The 19,640-nt window shown below is 35.6% G+C and overlaps 1 protein-coding gene and 1 long non-coding RNA gene across 3 annotated transcripts in view; one reads left to right on the top strand and one right to left on the bottom strand.

Moving 5' to 3' along the window:
- rl (Mitogen-activated protein kinase rl) overlaps positions 1–19,640 on the bottom strand; it is a 48,566-nt gene that overhangs the window by 8,787 nt on the left and 20,139 nt on the right. For both annotated transcript variants that reach the window (XM_075295456.1, XM_075295455.1), the window contains 4 exons: positions 16,617–16,727; positions 15,083–15,217; positions 14,730–15,014; positions 13,588–13,776 (listed from right to left, as the gene is read on the bottom strand). In XM_075295456.1, coding sequence (XP_075151571.1) covers positions 13,588–13,776; positions 14,730–15,014; positions 15,083–15,217; positions 16,617–16,727 — 720 coding nt within the window. The remainder of the gene's footprint in view (positions 1–13,587; positions 13,777–14,729; positions 15,015–15,082; positions 15,218–16,616; positions 16,728–19,640) is intronic.
- On the top strand, positions 11,624–13,133 carry LOC142225649 (uncharacterized). Its single transcript, XR_012719353.1, has 4 exons — positions 11,624–11,961; positions 12,026–12,340; positions 12,405–12,510; positions 12,576–13,133. It is a non-coding gene; the product is annotated as an uncharacterized LOC142225649 (long non-coding RNA).

Raw genomic sequence — 19,640 nt, 5'->3', positions numbered from 1 at the left:
TCTTGTACTGAAGTGTTTTAAGTTCAAAACTTTAAATTTTTATGTGATTGAATCATTAAATCGGTTTTTATAGGTATTTGAAAAAGTTTAGTGCGATTCTGCGTGATGAGGTCCAATGGGACCTACCATTAATTACATTAGTGGTTTTAGCACAGTTTAAAAAGCAGCGTAAAGATATTGCGATTTTCGTATTTGGAACAATTAATAACACTAACATATTTTCAGAAAATACCGTTATTTGGAAGGATTTGTCATTTTTGAAGTTTCCATTGGTTTCGTTGCTTGGTAGTACATAATTTTATGTCTTCCGTGGATATATCCACTATAGTGAAACTAAAAGTGCAAAAAAAGTTATTTGAACTTCATCGAAATCTTGGTCGATCTAAGTTTTCATATTTCTATACATGTTCCAGACCCATCGGCTCCTGGAATTTGGCAAGATGTGCCTCAATTTGGACCAAGTTTGAAACAACCACTATGCACATAAACTGTGAACAAAACAAACGCCACTAAATAAATCGTATTGTTTTTCCTTCAAAAATCCAGTTTGTGAAGAACGTTCGACTACCAAAACAATATATTGTTGCTTCAATTTACATATACATCGTCGTTCGACACCTTGGTAACAGCCTTGGAAGAAAAATGGAAGAATTGGCTTTGAAAGTGGTCGAAATTAGTCTGGAACAAGAGTATCGAAAAATGTTGAAAGACGAAACGAAGAACTCAGCTTTGAAGTCTGCACCAGCGCACATTGGGCCAAATGACCGAAATCTCACGCATAAAATCAATTTTTGAACTTGTGAAAATTAAATATTTGGTGCTACGAAAAAGTTGACAACACATTACCAAAAACAAATCCAAAATGGTAAAACAATATGGCAACCCGTTTGGTAGTTTCAGACCGACGAAGTGGCAACTCTTTGTTATTGATTTTTTTCTTGAATTCATAGTTTAGCGAGGTGCTTTAAAGATTTTGCTGGTAAAAAAAAGTTTTTAAGGTTATAAACTTAATTTAAAATGTAAAATTTAAGTCAAGGTATGTACTTTTAGTAAAAATTAACAGCGATTGTAAATATTGTTTGGTTATTTATGAAAAATGTGTGGCAAAAAGCATATTTCTTCTTTGCTTAATTTAATGTATGTCCCATGTTGTATGGAGTAGAACTTACTATATTGGAACGTATTGGTAGAGTTTTATACCGCGTTTGAAAGGTTGAGATGTTGTCTTTCTTGCAAACATAAATTTGTCTGCTTATAAGTGCTAATGAAGGTACCCCATTATAATTATTGTTTTACAATAAAAACGCAGAAATTATTAAATATTGGATAGAAAACAACTCCCAGTGCTGTAATAATAATGTAAAAACATTAAAAAGAGAGAAGTCTACCATGACAACTTGAAGAAAAAAGTAAAATAATTGTGCAAGGAAATAGAATGAAGTAGCGTTACTTTGTTTAATAGAAACATCTGGACAAAACAATGGTAACGAATGAGCAATTTGGGTAAATCTGCAATATCTACCATATCATTAATAATAGGTATATAAAATAAAATGTCGTCCTGGGTGTCTTACTGTAACTGATTCGTCGATACAGGTCCCGTTACAAAATTTGCTAAATCATAAATCTAATATTTATATATAGACTTATGGCCTGTTCCTGTATATCGAACGAAAGCTTCCCTTCATATTCCAAACGAAAGAAAATTGATTTTTGTTCTTCAATTTCAAAAGGCAAGTCACTTCATAATTTTTTGTCGAGCAATAAACGAAGAATTTGACTGAATTCTCAGCCTAAAAATTGTAAAATACTAATTTTTGATAATCAATGTATTCTCATACAAATGAAACGAACTTTCAAAAATATAAAAAACCCAAATTCATTCGAATTCGTGTGACTGCCTTTCTTTCGAATGGGTTTTCGTTCGATATACAGGAACAGGGCATTACATATAGCAGAGTGTCAAGGTAGTGACACCTACAGAAGTAATATGATCACTTCAAACGTGTTTCAACAACAAAATTTTTGGAAACGCAAAAATGTTTTTTTTTCTACAAACACATACAGGGTTGGTAAAATCTGGACATTTTGTAATATTTTCTACATAGTGTTGCAGAAATAATTGTTTTTAAATTTTTTTAGGTAAAATGAGAGAGTAAGAGATTGAATTGAACTAAAATTGCTGAGTAACAGCATCAGTTATAATGTAGATTTTCAGTTTCCAATGTTACTACATATTGATATATTTAATTTGGTGTATGATAGTTCAAAGTGGTTGAGATACATTCCCCATTAGAAAGTGGGCGTGGCAGTGGACGGATCGGTCCGAAATGTTGATCATACTTTATTCTCATCCCCAGTGATACATGTACAAAATTTCAGAGCTCTAGACGCTTCCTTTAGGTTGAAATACACCCTTCATTTGAAAGTGGGCGTGGCAGTGGGCGGATCGGTCCAAATTTTTTATCATACTTTTTTCTCATCCCCAGTGGTACATGTACAAAATTTCAGAAGTCTAGGCGCTTCCTTTGGGTTGAAATTGGCCTTCATTTGAAAGTGGGCGTGACAGTGGGCGGATCGGTCCAAAATTTTTATCATACTTTATTCTCATCCCCAGTGGTATATGTACAAAATTTCAGAGCTCTGGGTGCTTCCGTTGATTTAATGCGTCAAAAACATGTCATTTGGCCCACTGTGCAGCGTCTGCAATAAAAAAGCCCATATAAAGAAGAACTGCTGGAAAATGAAGAACAGTCAAATCAGGACAGGTCAAGCGCATTAGTCCAAAATGTGCGAAAATGAAAAAGGAAACATTTGTTTCCTTTGTTGTTTTGATTGAGTTTTAAACTCCGGTGCAACTTGCCATATTGGTATTGTAAATAAAGAAACTGCATATGCTGATAACAAGGATGGTTTGTTCCGTTTACGTCAACCTAAAGTCAATAAAATTATGGTTGCTGAATGCAAGATGTAAAATTGTCAGCATTACTGGCATAGAGTTTTTGGCCATCGAAGTATTGACGCAGATATGGACCACTTTTGGCATGGTTGTTAAATATCATATACTACCACCACGTACCAAATTTCAAGCAGATCGGATGAATTTTGCTTCTCCAAAAGGCACCGGAGGTCAAATCGGGATCGGTTTATATGGGAGCTATATATAATTATGGACTGATAGGAACCAATTCCTGCATGGTTGTTGGATACCATATACTAACATCACGTACCAAATTCCAACCGAATGGGAAGAATTTTGCTCTTCCAAGGGGCTCTGGAGGTCAAATCTGGGGATCGGTTTATATGGGGCCTATATATAATTATGGACCGATATCGACCAATTTTTGCATGGGAGTTTGAGGCCATATATTAACACCACGTACCAAATTTCAACTGAATCAGATGAATTTTGGTCTTCCAAGAGGTTCCGGAGGTCAAATCTGGTGATCGGTTTATATGGGGGCTATATATAATTATGAACCGATGTGGACCAATTTTTGCATGGTTGTTAGGGACCATATACTAACATCACGTACCAAATTTCAGCCGGATCGGATGAAATTTGCTTCTCTTAGAGGCCTCGCAAGCCAAATCGGGGGATCGGTTTATATGGGGGCTATATATAATTATGGACCGATGTGGACCAATTTTTGCATGGTTGTTAGAGACCATATACTGACACAATGTACCAAATTTCAGCCGGATCGGATGAAATTTGCTTCTCTTAGGGGCCTCGCAAGCCAAATCGGGGGATCGGTTTATATGGGGGCTACATATAATTATGGACCGATGTGGACCAATTTTTGCATGGTTGTTAGAGACCATATACTAACACCATGTACCAAATTTCAGCCGGATCGGATGAAATTTGCTTCTCTTAGAGGCCTCGCAAGCCAAATCGGGGGATCGGACGGACGGACATGCTCAGATCGACTCAGAATTTCACCACGACCCAGAATATATATACTTTATGGGGTCTTAGAGCAATATTTCGATGTGTTACAAACGGAATGACAAAGTTAATATACCCCCCATCCTATGGTGGTGGGTATAAAAACAGATATTTAGTTGAAATTTTTGGATGTCTTCTAAATGATTCAAATTTGACGAAATACTTGTGGGGAGAAGCTTTGATGACAGCAAATTATCTACAAAATCGTTTCGTGACTAGTTGTATTTCGAATACTCCGTATGAGACATGGGAGGTAAAGCAACCAGACATTTGTCATTTACACATTTATGTTCTAACGGCTTACTCTTTGACACCAAAAGAAAATATGAAGAAGTTGGAAATAGAAGCGAACAATTGGTATTTGTTGGTTACGATGAAAACAGAAAGGGATACCGTTTATTGCATTTGAAAAAAATGATAACTTACCGTAGAGATGTTAAATTTTTATCGGAGCCATTTAACAATTATAACTGGGATTCTGTTGATAAGGAAGTACCCCTTGAAGTACTATGCCCTAACAAGGATGAACCATGCAGAGATGGTAACATTATCTCCGAAAAGCAAAATCATTGCCCTCCAAATTTGGAAAATACAACTTCTGAGGATGATTTTTGCAGCCTAGATGAAGAGGTGGTCGATGAAATTTCAAACAGTGATAAATATCAAACAGACCAGAAACACGAAGCGTTGGTAAGACGCTCCAAGAGAAGTACGAAAGGAAAAATGCCATCCCGTTTTGTAAATAAAGCAATTAACACCATAACTGAACCAAACAAGTTTTGATGAAGCTATAAATTGCCCTCAATCTGCAGAGAGGAATTTAGCTATGGACGAAGAGATGGAAATTCTAAAGAAGAATGATACATGGAACTTGGTAACCGTGCCACCAGATACTAACAACGTTGACTCTAAGTGGACATATAAAATCAAACGTGATGAAAATTGCAATATAAAGAAATACAGTAATCCCTCGATTTACGTCGTGATTGGTTCCGAAATTTGACGACGTTAATCGAAACGAAGTAAACCGAATTAAAAATTGCTCATACTTACTCCTAAGCCCATTTATGTATATTAGGTTAGGTTAGGTGGCAGCCCGATATTTCAAGCTCACTTAGACTATTCAGTCCATTGTGATACCACATTGGTGAACTTCTCTCTTATCACTGAGTGCTGCCCGATTCCATGTTAAGCTCAATGACAAGGGACCTCCTTTTTATAGCCGAGTCCGAACGGCGTTCCACATTGCAGTGAAACCACTTAGACAAGCTTTGAAATCCTCAGAAATGTCACCAGCATTACTGAGGTGGGATAATCCACCGCTGAAAAACTTTTTGGTGTTCGGTCGAAGCAGGAATCGAACCCACGACCTTGTGTATGCAAGGCGGGCATGTTAACCATTGCACCACGGTGGCTCCCATTTATGTATGTTTGTGCGTGTCCATAATAAAAAACTTTAAAAATAAAGGTAATTCTGTAATTTCGGTAAGAATTTCAGAAAAAAAATGTTTCGATATCATCATTGTTGATACTTATTTTACTTATGGAAGGCGCTTCTGATGGGCAAAAAAATCGACGACGTAAATCCTAGTTTGATGGAACAAAAAATTTGACGACGTAAATCGAAACAACGTAAACCTCAACTACGTTAATCGAGGGATTACTGTATTTTTTTAATTGATTCAATTAAAAACCTAATTGATGTTTGTTCAATACATAATTTTTAATTAAAAACGCAACTATTTTCATTTACATTCTTAACTGACTTTAATTTGATTAAAAAAAAAAGTATTGTTTTATTATGTTTCATATTTCCATTTTTTAACTGAATTAGTCTTCCGAGTCTATTGATTTTTTAACTGAATAAGTTTTCAGAGATTCAATCAACTTTTTTCTGTGTATAGACTAATTATATGCAAAAAGAATTTTGAATTACATATGTTTTTATTTGGAAATATTTTTTTTTAATTAAATAACATTTTAATTGGATTAATTAATATTTCAATGAAAAAATGTCAATCATTTCTTAATTGGCTTTATTTTTTAATTTGATTACAAACTTAATTGCATCAGTAAATTTATTAATTGATTATTTGACTTCAATCAAATGTTTAATTGAAAATATTTTGGTGATATTTTTTCTGTGTATGAACTATTTTGTGCGAATTTCGAATGAAGTACCATGTCTTTAAAGTCCATAGTTCATGTCATAGAGTAAGCAACAAATAATTAAAATAAAGAAAATTTTCTCACATTTCTAAATATAACAAAAATCCACTAATTTTCATGAACTAAATTAAAATTAAACCGGTGTTGTCTTCTTTGTATCTCAACAATGGATGCTCTTTTATTTCATCATCTTTTCAGGCGTCACATAGTGGTATAAACAAGAACGAGGCGGTTCGGAAACTTCTTAGCCTACCAATGAAAGAAAATAGTTAGTTTTTCAAAAATATTTTTATTTTTCAATATAATCTCCTGAAACTTCAATACACTTAGCCCAACGCTTTTCTAGCAATTCTATCCCTTGATTAAAATAGTTTTCCTCAAGGTCTTCAAAATAGTGATTTACAACTGTAATTGCATCTTCATTTCAGGTAAAACGCTTGCCAGCAAGGATTTTTTTAGATTTGGGAACAAGTAAAAGTCACTGGGAGCTGAATCAGGAGAATAAGGTGGGTGGTCAAGCATCTCGTACTTTAATTGGTTGATTTTAGCCATTGTTAAAACACTCTTGTGCGCTGGTGCGTTGTCTTGATGAAAAATTATTTTTTTGCATTGTAAGCCAGGACGTTTTTCTTAAATTTGTACATTTAATTGATCCAAATTACATAATTGCAATAGTATTTATTGTTTTACCCTTTTGCAGATAGTCAATCAATAAAATACCTTTGAAGTCCCAAAAACCCGTTGCCATAACCTTACCAGCCGATTGAATTGTTTTTGCCTTCTTTGGGGCACTTCCTCCAACTTCAGTCCATTGTTTGGATTGTTCTTTTGTCTCTGGAGTATAGTGGTCGATCCATGTCTCATCAACAGTTATGAAACGACGCTTAAAATCCATTTTATTTCGCTTAAAACGATCCAAAAAAGCTTGAGAAATGTTCATTCTTATGCGTTTTTGATCGACTGTTAACAAATGCGGCACCCATCTTGCCGAAAGCTTTTTCATCTGTAGTTCTTCATCCAAAATTAAATGGACTCGATCATTTGAGATGCCCATGATATTAGCAATTTCACGCACTTTTATTCGTCGATCATTTAATACCATATCATGCACTTTGGCTACAATTTCTGTTGTTGTTTTTGGACGTCCACTACGTGGTTCATGTTCAATGCTTGTACGACCACGTTTAAATTCAGCAACCCACTGTTGCATATGAAGGAGCACTTTCACCTAACACATTCACCATATCATTATGAATTTCTTGTCCCGATAAACCTTTTTTATGTAAATATTTAATGACAGCACGCATTTCTATATGAAGGAGTTGCCAGATCGAAACAAAAAACTTTTTTCTGTTTATACCGCGCTTTTTGTGCTGGGCTAAGAAGTTTCCGAACTATCCTCGTAGTTATAATTCTTTTACATTTTACAATATTAAACCAGAGATGCAATACAATCGATCAGGGGTTTGCGCCAATAAAACACATTTGTGTCGTCAAACGCCGTGAGGCCGATTCTACTACAGCTCGGCCAACCTGACGAGAGTGATCGACCCGATCACAACTATTTATTAGGAAGAGTAGGCCTTTGTCTTCTGGGAGCATAGACCTCCAAAGTATAATATTACATGCCTCTATAACTCCCTCACATGGGATCTGGGTTATCTGGTAACCCTCTATGTCGCCTATAACATACCGGTCATTCGGCAGGACCTTCCGCACAACATAGGGGTCCTTAAATTTCGGAAGTAGCTTCTTATTAATCCCAACGGTGTTATCCACATTCCTAATAACCACAAAATCACCCTCCTTAAAGGAGACTATACCCCTCGAGTGATTGGTTATCCTACTCTCGTTGTATCTTTGGGTCCTTAATATATTTTCATTAGCCCGTTCCCTTATGGCGTCTCGCCCCTCCCCAGGGCCTGAAAAGTTCTCCTCTAAGTACTCCGTCAGCTTGTCCACTATCTCGCCCCCAAAAAGTGCCTTGCTAGGCGTGGTGCCGGATGGTCTATCCACAGAATTATTAAAAGCAAATTCTATCTTACTTAATTGTTTCACCCAGTCCGGATGGGAATCGGTTCGCTATACTTAGCCAACATACCTATCAAAGTCCTATTAACCCTCTCTACCTGTCCATTTGCTTGGGGAGAGTGCACCGCTACCTTCACATGTGTTACATTCCTCTCTTTCAGAATTTACTTCTTTGGTGCTAGTGGACAGGACAGGATATAACCTCACACACTTCGTAAAAGCATCGATAAAGACCAAGATTTCTTTCTTTTCGACTGGAGTGAGGGAAGCGGTCATAAGTGATCCAAGTGAATAGTGTGGAAAGGTTTTGGATCTTTCGGTATACTATGCAAAACTCGCGTATTTCTAGTGGGGGCTGCATAGATTATGCACTTTATGCAATTCCTAATAAACGCACCAATCTTTTGCTTCATGGAGGGAAACCAATAGTTCTCCCTCATACGCAAATAACATTTATCAATGCCTAAATGTCCCATCTGCTCATGAACGCCTCTAATAACCTCGTTCTCAATCTCATTCGGTACATACAACAACAGTTTACCGCCTATCTCCTTCCTGTAAACAACACCATTTTCCATCGCAAACTTTTCTAAGTCCTCCTCTTCCTCAACCCGCGTATAACCGCATCTCTCTTCTGTAAAGCGCATAGTTGAAAATCAATATCCTCAATTTCGACAGTGGCGATAGTCTCGCAGTCAAACTCATTCCTTGACAACGCATCTACATGTCCCATCCTTACTACACCCGGTCTGTGCCGTATAACATAATTATAATTTTCAAGCACAAGCGCCCATCGAGCGATGCGACTATTAACAGTGCTCTTAGCCAAGGTAAGGGTCAACGAGTTGCAGTCCGTCACTATTTTAAATGGAATGCCCTCCAAATAAACTCTGAATCGTCTTAGTGCATATATTATCGCCAGCGTCTCCAGCTCGAAGCAATGATTCCGCGTCTCGGCATCGGTAGTCCTCTTAGAAAAATAGGCAACGGGATGATACGCCCCATCATCCTGCCTCTGTAACAGTATAGCCCCGAACCCCATTCCACTGGCGTCGCAATGTAGCTCCGTCTCCCTTCCCGGGTTATATATAACCAAAACTGGGCCTGAAACCAAAATCCTCTTCAACTCATCGAAAGACTTTTTACATTCCTACGAAAATACGAAAACGCCCTCTTTTGTCAAATTACAAAGAGGACGTGAAATAACAGCAAATTCCTTTACAAATTTCCTAAAATACGAGCATAAGCCAAGGAATGACTTCAATTGCCTCACATTAACAGGAATTGGATAAGAAGTTATAGCCCTTATATGACCCTCCGATGGACTTATACCCCACCTAGAAACTGTGTAGCCTAAATACTCAATTCTGGTATACGCGAACTTACACTTCTGAAGCTTCAACTCCAAACCATTCTCCGCAAGCCTTGTCAAAACTCTTCCCACCAATTCCTTGTGGTCGTCAAGTGTCGACGACGCTACTGCTATATCGTCCATGTGTATCACAACCTCATTCTTCTCTAAAAAAATCCTTAAATATAACCCCAATGAAGCGCTAAAATATAGCCGATAGATGGTATAACAAATGATGTATACTTAACCGAATCCTCAGCCAAGTGAACCTGATAGAACCCCGACTTCAAATCCATAACCGTAAAATATGTCTTGCCCTCCAAATGATCTCCGCCTCCAACACCTCTGAACCTCGATATTCGTTCCCTATCCAATTGTGCAAAAGGTACCGCCGACTGAACCAAAGATCGTCTTACAAAACTATTGGAGCTACCAGTATCAAAAAGAGACATAATATCCAACTTTGTGTCACACTTAAATCCACAAAAGCTTACTCTTACCTTTACATTAAATTCTTTATCTGAAACGTCATTTATAGCCCCTACAGTTCTAAGGGGACAGCTTCCACGAATATGATCCGTCTTTCCACATATATAGCACGATCCTCTGGGTATCTTCTCCTTCGGGCAATTTAGGGCATAGTGTCCGAAATCAGAGCAGTTGTAACAACGTACCTTTCGAATGTCGTTTTTGTTGCCATCCGATTTTCTTTATTCACTTTTGCATCTGCTATAATTTTCTCATAACGTGGTATTAGCCTCTTGATCTCAGAAATATTTGTCGCATTATAAAATATTGACGGCTGGAGTTTTATCACGTAACCCTTCAACTATGTATTCAACGAGCTCAGCCTCAGTGATGGATGCATTCTGCGAAATTTCCTGCATAGACAGTACAAAACGGTGGAGGCTTTCCTTTCTTCTATCCCACGTTCTGGTTTCTAATTTCTTTAATACGTCCCTAGCACTTAGCGTTTTGTGAAATTCTGCACATAACTTGGCTTTCAGGTCGTCCCACGTGTCAGATGAAACCATCTTTAAATAAATGTTCGCGCTACAAATCATCTTTCCTCTAGCCAATATAAATTTTTCATCGAGGGTGCAGCCTTGGATGTTTGTGATTGCCTCGAAGTCTGCAATCCACTTCATTACGCTGTACTCATCATCTCCACTGAAACTCGGAAGTGAATTCTCAATATCCGAAATATTCACATTATTTCTTCCAACACTTTCTTGACATCTTCCAGTTTCCAGGTCTCGTATTTCCTTTTGTAGCTTAAGTATTCGTAAGCGTTGTATCAATCTTTCCTCTATTTCTCCATAATTCTCATAATTAACAGACAAATGTACGCCTTCAGCCCGCAAATGGCTAGGTACACAAATTCTAACGATTGATTTTGAGCAGATGTCTCATTGTCTTGCGACGCTGCAGCTCCAACAACTCCTTGCAGTAACACTCTAAGCTGGGTTAGTGTTGCGGATTCTGGGAATTCTATTCCCAAAGATCTTAACTGGGATGCAATTTCATCCCTCGGATTCTTAGAATGATCCGACTCCATAATTTATTTCTCCAAATTTACTTAAGTCACCAACTTCTTTAATTTTGTATGAGCGTTGTTCTGTACACACCTGACGTTGTTGTCTTCTTTGTATCTCAACAATGAATGCTCTTTTATTTCATCATATTTTCAGGCGTCACATAGTCGTATAAACAAGTAGTTATAATTCTTTTACATTTTACAATAGGGCTGTTTTCTTTTAGCGCTGGATACTCTAAGCAGTCACGGACTAAAAGAAAACAGCGTACTCATTTATCCAGGACATCTCCAAAAAATGCAACACAGTCATCAGCAGTTTAAAAACAATCACAGAAAACAAGGTAAATCTCACATTTTTAATGTATGAAATGTCCAAATAGTAATAAATATTTACTGCTGCGATTATTTATGAGACTGTACCACTTTGAATTTAATGTTATTCGATAAATTAGTAACAATAAATTGCTATTGTGAATATAAAAAGCGTCACTTTATCAAAACGCAATCTGGCAACACCGACGCGACTTGCACTGATGAGATGTTGTGGATAGAACACCAGTGCAACGATCGTTGCCAATCGACCCAATAAACACAGGATGAGCGTTTTTCAAATGCAACAACTTTTCAGTTTGAGGGTAAATATAATTTTCAACATAAATTCAACTTGACTTGAAATAGCTCATCTTCAATACATCTTCAAATTGTTTGCGAATTACTTTCAATTTGCCAAAATGTTGACGAAATCTTTGAAAAGTTGTTGAAGATAATATGAGAAAACTTTGACAAAACACTACCCTAAAATGCAACGAAAAAACCATGTGGTTTTCAATACTTATTTGTGCAACGAAGTTCGTGGTCAATTGCAAGAAATAAAAAAAATGGAAAATTTTAGACAAATAACCAAATAGTTTATAAAAATAGGTAAGTGAAAATAAAAAATGAAATAAAACTTTAAGGAAGTCACTAAATGTATATCTCTTTGCAGAAAACTAAAATTATGGATTCTACGTTCTTGAAAACATTAAAAAGCTGACCGATGAAAAAATGGTGGACAATTATCATCTTCAATACATCTTCAAATTGTTTGCGAATTACTTTCAATTTGCCAAAATGTTGACGAAATCTTTGAAAAGTTGTTGAAGATAATATGAGAAAACTTTGACAAAACACTACCCTAAAATGCAACGAAAAAACCATGTGGTTTTCAATACTTATTTGTGCAACGAAGTTCGTGGTCAATTGCAAGAAATAAAAAAAATGGAAAATTTTAGACAAATAACCAAATAGTTTATAAAAATAGGTAAGTGAAAATAAAAAATGAAATAAAACTTTAAGGAAGTCACTAAATGTATATCTCTTTGCAGAAAACTAAAATTATGGATTCTACGTTCTTGAAAACATTAAAAAGCTGACCGATGAAAAAATGGTGGACAATTAACTGGAACTGCTTCAAATAGTTTATAATAACTGGTACGTCAATATGAAAAATTAAATCAACACTTTAGAGAAGTCACTAAATTTAAATCTCTCTGCAGAAAACCAAAATCTTTGGATGCTACATTCTTGCAAACATTAAGAAGCTGACCAATGAAAAATGAGTGGCTTATCGATAAGAAAAAGTTTCCAGAAACATTACAAGTGCAACCAATTAAAATTGTTAAAAACAACAAATTGTTGAAATCAACAACTTCTGGATGAAAATGTGCATCACATCGTCAGTTTAATTCATATGCTATTACCAGTTTAAAATGGATATTTTGTTAATTCCTTCTGCTGGAAATCAATTCTAACACGCGGTCCAGTACGTTCCTAATTTCAAATTGCCCGCATGTTAATAAATGTTAATGCTGTTTTATGACACCAAAAGGAAGGAAATCGAATTATCAATGCAAAAGCGTTTCCTAATAATGTTTAAGATATTTAAAGTTTTGTTGTTTGTTTTTTGTTCTTATTTGTTGATATGTTTAATAAGATTATTATTTATCAATTGGTAATGTAGTGTATTATGTAGTGTAGTGTATTATTATATATTTTATTTTGATGAAAATTAATAAATTATTCAAAATTCATAGAATTTTGGCTTTGACTTTCAATTTGAAGTGGGGATATCATTCATACAAATTTAGGTTGAAAAGTTTGTGTTTATTGGGGATGTTCTGGACAGCCCATACAAATGTTGCATCCAGTGCTAAAAGAAAACAGCCCCAATATTAAACCAGAGATGCAATACAATCGATCAGGGGTTTGCGCCAATAAAACACATTTGTGTCGTCAAACGCCGCGAATGCGATTCTACTACACCGGTTAACGAACATTTGTGGATTTCTTTCTAATTATAATTTCTTTTAAAAAAGAAAAATATGTCTATAATTTATTTTTGGTTTATTACAGTAATTTAACCTAGATCATGGAATCTTTCAGTACACCAAAGGGATAGTCCGTTTAAAACAAATAAATACAATAAACTGAATTGAATAAGTAATAGATTGCGACAAGAGAAATTAATTGCTATATATGTATAACATTTTTTAATTAGAATAATGTTACCTCATCTCCTGGGTCGTAATACTGTTCCAGATAAGGATGCGCTAATGCTTCTTCAACGGGTATTCTATTGTGTGGATTAAATGTTAACATTTTCCCTAGCAAATCCAAAGCCAAATCATCAGCGTTAGGAAATAGCCGTGGCCATGGCACTTTTGGTTTGAATGGTAATGATTCCAAGTAATTTCGTGCCTATTGAATAAAAATATTTAAAAAAATGAGGTTACATTGAAAAACACTATACATTTAAGGTCGAAAACCTATGTTGTTAGCACCTATATTTCCTGTTTAGTTTCATAATTCATTATGATTGTAAATATATAAATAAAACCATTTAGTTTCATAATTCATTATGATTGTAAATATATAAATAAAACCATTTATGCTATTTTGTTTAATCGATATTTTCCTACTAAGAAACAAAACTTGTATACCAATTAAATGAAATGGTCTTCCTGATATAGACCCCTTTATAACCCGATCTACAGAAATTTGGTACCAAAAACTAATTTCTGATTATTGATATTCACGGAATAGTCAAAATAATTCCGTAGATTCATAACCCCCATAAAACATGAAGTATGCTCCATGTTTACAACTTTGCACACTATATGTCAATATTGAGTAAAATAAAGCTTCATAATATGAATAATAATTTTGAAATCTTTGTCAGCCTACATAAATTTAAAATTTCCTTTTAACTATAGGAAAAATTTATCAAGGTACTGGTGGTCAAGTATGTAGGAGAAGAAGCATTGTCCTAATGAAAGGAGGAACGTTGGAGCAGAAGCATTGTCCCAATGTTATTTTATCTACGGTATGCATACTTCTTCTTTTATTAGATATTTTTACGACTATAAAAGTTCTCTTCTCCTACGCTAATAATGTGAGTACAATTTTATGTATAAATATAGGGCATAGATTAGGAAGATATCAAATCGAAACCAATGAAGCATATGTCGAACAAAGAACGTCACATGAGAAGTGCCTTTCGATAAGTCTATGACTTTTTAATTTTTCTTGAAAATATAATCCAAATCTTGGTTATAAATTTCTCATATATGACCACGTCGTTAAACAAATTACGTAGATGGCTATTTATAGGATTGTCTGAACAATATTTTAATTAAGGACTATTAGCTCACCTTTTCATTTATGATGCATTCTAAATCTTCTTTGGATGGCGATCCGAGTACCCCCAATATATGATTTAATTGATCTAGATAATGTTTGCCAGGGAAAATAGGTCGATTGCTAAGCATTTCTGCTAAAATGCATCCTACCGACCAAATGTCTATAGATTTGGTGTAGCCCTTTGAATTGAGCATAATTTCTGGTGCGCGATACCACCGGGTTGCTACATACTCTGTTAGGAAACCGGTATGGTCATGCTCAGGATCAGCAACGCGAGCCAAGCCAAAATCGCAAATCTAAAACAAATAAAAACATACCAAAACAATTTAATTATATACATTTGAAACTTTTCAATTTTAGTTACCTTCAGGTCGCAAGTTGTATTCAATAGTAGATTGCTGGGTTTTAAATCACGATGTAGTACATTAGCTGAATGTATGTACTTAAGACCGCGCAATATTTGATAGAGAAAATAGCAGATGTGATCATTGCTTAGCCTCTGTTTCAAAGTAAATAAAAAAATCAGGATCAAAATAGGATTGGGTTCTTTCCATTACAATAAGATTAATTCAAATGAGATATAATTATTAACAATCCAATTTCATTTAACGACGGAACTTGAACGATTATGCGCTCCCTTACAATTCCATTGCCCTGTGATGTTGGCTGTTAATTCGTACAACCCAGTGATCGCACTCTTGCCTGATCGAAAACCATATTGATTTTCTGCCAACATCAAATGTTCTGCCAAATGGGAAAATCTTACTCACAGGCGAAAGTAGAGTAATTGCCCATGGAAGGCCCTAGGGAGCTGACTGGCATAAAGACTAACACACTTGTATAGTGTTAAGTTATCCACGTGGCAAGAAATTGTAGTGACTCACACGTAATTCGTGAGTATGCGCGAGTAACGATTTTCGGAAAAATAGGTTCACGAAAATAATCCCTCTGACGAATATATAACGCTTGTGAAATTAATTCGCTTACGATTTTAGTGACACTATACTGGTAGGAAATCTTCGTTGGGCAGGTAAACTACTTATAGAATTCTAGGATATCTTAAAACGAATATCACATTATTCTCGTCGAAAAAAAGTAAACTTCAACCGGAACATACGACTCAATGGCGAGTTACCAACATGGGAACGAAAGTTAGTCACGACATTTCAGATCGTGAGTGTGAGTATTAACAAGAATTTCGCGAGTGAGTGTGCGTGAATCCTTCAAAAATATCGTGCGTAAGCAAAATTTTTCAGTCGTGAATGTGAGTACAATATTACCCACGTGCACACCTCGTGACATTTATAGCGATAAGGATATTCTTTCAGTCGATGACATCCGTGATTTCAATAATCTTCCTTGTTTGCTGGTTTTAGTAGCATTTAGGGATCTTGAGACCACTGTGTGGACAATGTGGTTCCCGCCTATGGTTGCGTCCGTTGCTTACTGGTCTGTACTTGCCGCTGACAAGGAACACTGTGCTATTGTTTATTGACCATTGTCGATGAATGGGGTTGCTGAAATTGAATTCTGTGGCTGACGGATCCAAAAAATACATTCCTGAGGACTGAGCACCTCACGTGTATCGAGGTCTTGCAGATGGTGCAACAGATTTGTTTAGCTGATTCATAGACCCATAGTCGAATTTTGTGACAAATATTATTTCAATTCAATACCAATATAATTCTTCGCAATTCTATAGTGAAACCTCTCAAACGTGGACACTCTGAAAACCGAGCACCCCCAAAAATATGGAAAGTTATCTGGGGACATTTGCTATATTAACACATTAAAATTAACTTCTCATACCTGGACACCTCTCAAAGGTCGACAAAATTTAGAGGACCGTGGGTGTCCACCATTCAGAGGTTTCACCGTACAATGAAATAAAGTTTTACCTGAGTTTTAAGTAATTTGTATAGATCAGTCTCCATTAAACACTGTACAATATATACATCTCGCATTTGTTCTATGCTGTCCACTCTCAAAATATCGCGTATATCAATTATCTGAAATAAAAGAATTCACAACTTGGGTAGTAGCAAACGTAACCAACATTAAAAATCTAATTTGTAAAAATGTATTATATTTTCAAAAACAATTGTTACACAGAAAAAAATATCTCCAGAATAATTCTAATTAATTGAAACCGAAAACATAGTCAATGTTTTCGATACAAATTTTTTGTTTTTAATTAAAGGTGGGCATTAAGTTCGAGTTTACCAGCTAAAATCGCCATTTTCACGATTACATTTCTTTACTAACCCTTTTTAAACAATATAAACTTTATGAAAAGTTGCTTTAGGCTTTTCCCCATCAAGCTATAATAAAATTTGCATCAGAGAGGTAAAATTTTATACTTTTTTATTGTTTTTTATTTTAGCGGCTAAACTCGAACTTAATGCCTACCTTAAAATACTAATTATCCCAATTAGCATATTGATTAAATAAACACATATTTTCAATTAAAACTACATTTCAAAATTTTGTTCCGAAATATTTATTTTCTATATATAGGTTAGGTATAGTGACAGCCAAATATTCCAAGCTCACTTAGACTATTCACTCGATTGTTATACCACAGTGGTGAACTTCTCTCTTATCACTGAGTGCTGCCCGAGTCTATGTTAAGCTCAATGACAAGGGACGTCCTTTTTATAGCCGAGTCCGAACGGCGTTCCACATTGCAGTGAAACCACTTACAGAAGCTTTGAAAAACTCAGAAATGTCACCAACATTGCTGAGGTGTGATAATCCACCGCTGCACAGTTGTTCCAAATCGTTTCTTTTTTTAAATAATTCTGCAACTTTTTAACGGATAAAGATATCAACATATTTTTTTAGTATATTAATGTTAGAATTAAGAGAATTGTTTTGAGTAGTATTTAAAATGTTGTTTTAAGTAACTGTACAAGGCCTTTGTAAGGCTTAGTTAGATATGAAAATAAATAAATTAAATAATAAAATAAGTTTGCAAGTTTGTGAGTCCCTAGTGGGTCCACGGGCTGACCTGTAGGCGTTGAAAGTTGGTCACCTCGAGGGTATAAAATTTAGTTTTAGCCGTCAAATCCGCAATTATGAACCGATTTCCGATGATTTTTTCTTTGCTGGATAGAACTTGTAAAACCCTTCAAAGCGAGTGCGAGTATATTTAATAGTTTGCGAGATATGGGCCCACAATTTATTTATTTATTTATTTTTGCAAAATTTTAACAAAGTGGTGTCAGTATTTTGAACCTACAGTTTAGAATTTAAAAAAAATGCAGAATTTTGACCACTTTTTTCGAGACATTCCCATATTTTTTCTGTCGTAAATTTTTTTGTATATATTTCCCAATCTTTTTTTGTTTATTTCTGTTAGAACGCCAAATAAAGATACGTTTTAAGCTTTTATCCGTTATTTTGGTCAAGTAGTGTACGAGTTATTATCATCCCAAAATCGGCATTTTTAAAAATTATAAAATTTTTTTTTTTTTGAAAAATACTCATTTGGCAAAACACCGATTGTTAAGCCGATCTTTTTTCCAAAAAGCTCCATGTCTCCACTAACTAACTGTAAAAGGTTTCAACATCCTACCGGTAAACAGGAAAATGACCAAAAAATCGAAATTCGTTGGCAACACTATGTTGAGATAAACCATCGTAATAATTTCCTCTGCGTTGAGATCGAATTAAACTAAATAAGTGAGAGTAATAGTGTAAAATAACTATTAAAAAGTGTTGAAGACAGAGTTGGTGACATCTGTCATATGAAGTTTTGTACAAACTCGATCCATTTAATTAATTTGATACACTGAAAGAAGAGTTTTCTTTTCTGAGGAACGAAATTTCAGACAAGCGTAGTTTTCTTTTGACGCTAAAGATTTCTCTTTAAAAGCAAATAAAAAAGTTTAGGGGCTCATTCTGCGTCTGACTCTTGTCGAGTCATCATCATTCTTTTTGAGTGCGGACTTTTGATTCGATTTTTAGTTGTCTCTGAGGAGCATACGGTAGTTTCTAACGGTTTTTTACCGCTTGATTACATTTTTTATTGAGTTTAAAGAAAGAAGGAAACCTCTGGGTGTTTTTTTGTGGAGTAGACCAAAATGAACGGGGTTTATCCCCCTAACCACAACAGGTTTGACCTATTGGATACAACCAGGAAAAAAACGAGCAAGGGTACAAGCAAGAGGATTCGTGTAGATCCTGATGAATTCCTTCCATTGTCGATTGACCTACCGAACTACGACCATCTGCCAAGATTTGTAGTCGCTTCAGCTGTATCAATCGACACAAATTCAGAAACCAAACCTCTATCCGTCTATAATGTGTTCCAGATCGGCAGCGGTATATCTCATATTTCCAAGGAATACACAGAGGTCACAGAGCTTAAGAGCGGTGATCTTTTAATAAAGGTTAACAATTTAAAGGCATCCGAAAAATTCTTAGCTGCTTAATTTGGCAAAATCTTCTCATGTCCTTGAGGAAGAAATTTTGAGAGACATAGACCCGAAATGCAAAGCGATTGGAGGAAGCAAATTCAAAACTAGAGATGAAACCGATAAGGAGAAATGGGTTTGCACAGGAGGTGCAGTCTTAACTTTCGATTTAATTCATCCTCCAAAGACTTGTCAAGTTGGTTGGCAAGCAGTTACGGTAGAGGAATGTATTCCAAATCCTTTAAAATGCAAAAATTGTCAACGTCTGGGGGCATACAAAGAACCACTGCAAACGTATTGAAATTTGCCAAGAATGTGGTTTCCCTCCCCCACACTCAATGTTTAAGAAAGTTTTGCGTTAATTGTAATATGAACACACACACATCATATGATCCTAACTGTCCCAGTTTCCTTAAACATAAATCCGTCAGTAAGATTAAGTACCGTACGTGATGCCTGGATCATTTTTAATAGTAACCCCTCTGCTCACCTTATCGAAGGACG

Source organism: Haematobia irritans, chromosome 2, assembly GCF_050003625.1.
Source record: "Haematobia irritans isolate KBUSLIRL chromosome 2, ASM5000362v1, whole genome shotgun sequence".
Taxonomy (NCBI): Eukaryota; Metazoa; Arthropoda; class Insecta; order Diptera; family Muscidae; genus Haematobia; species Haematobia irritans.
Note: the sequence above shows the minus strand (reverse complement) of the source record. Positions and strands in the feature narration are given on the sequence as shown.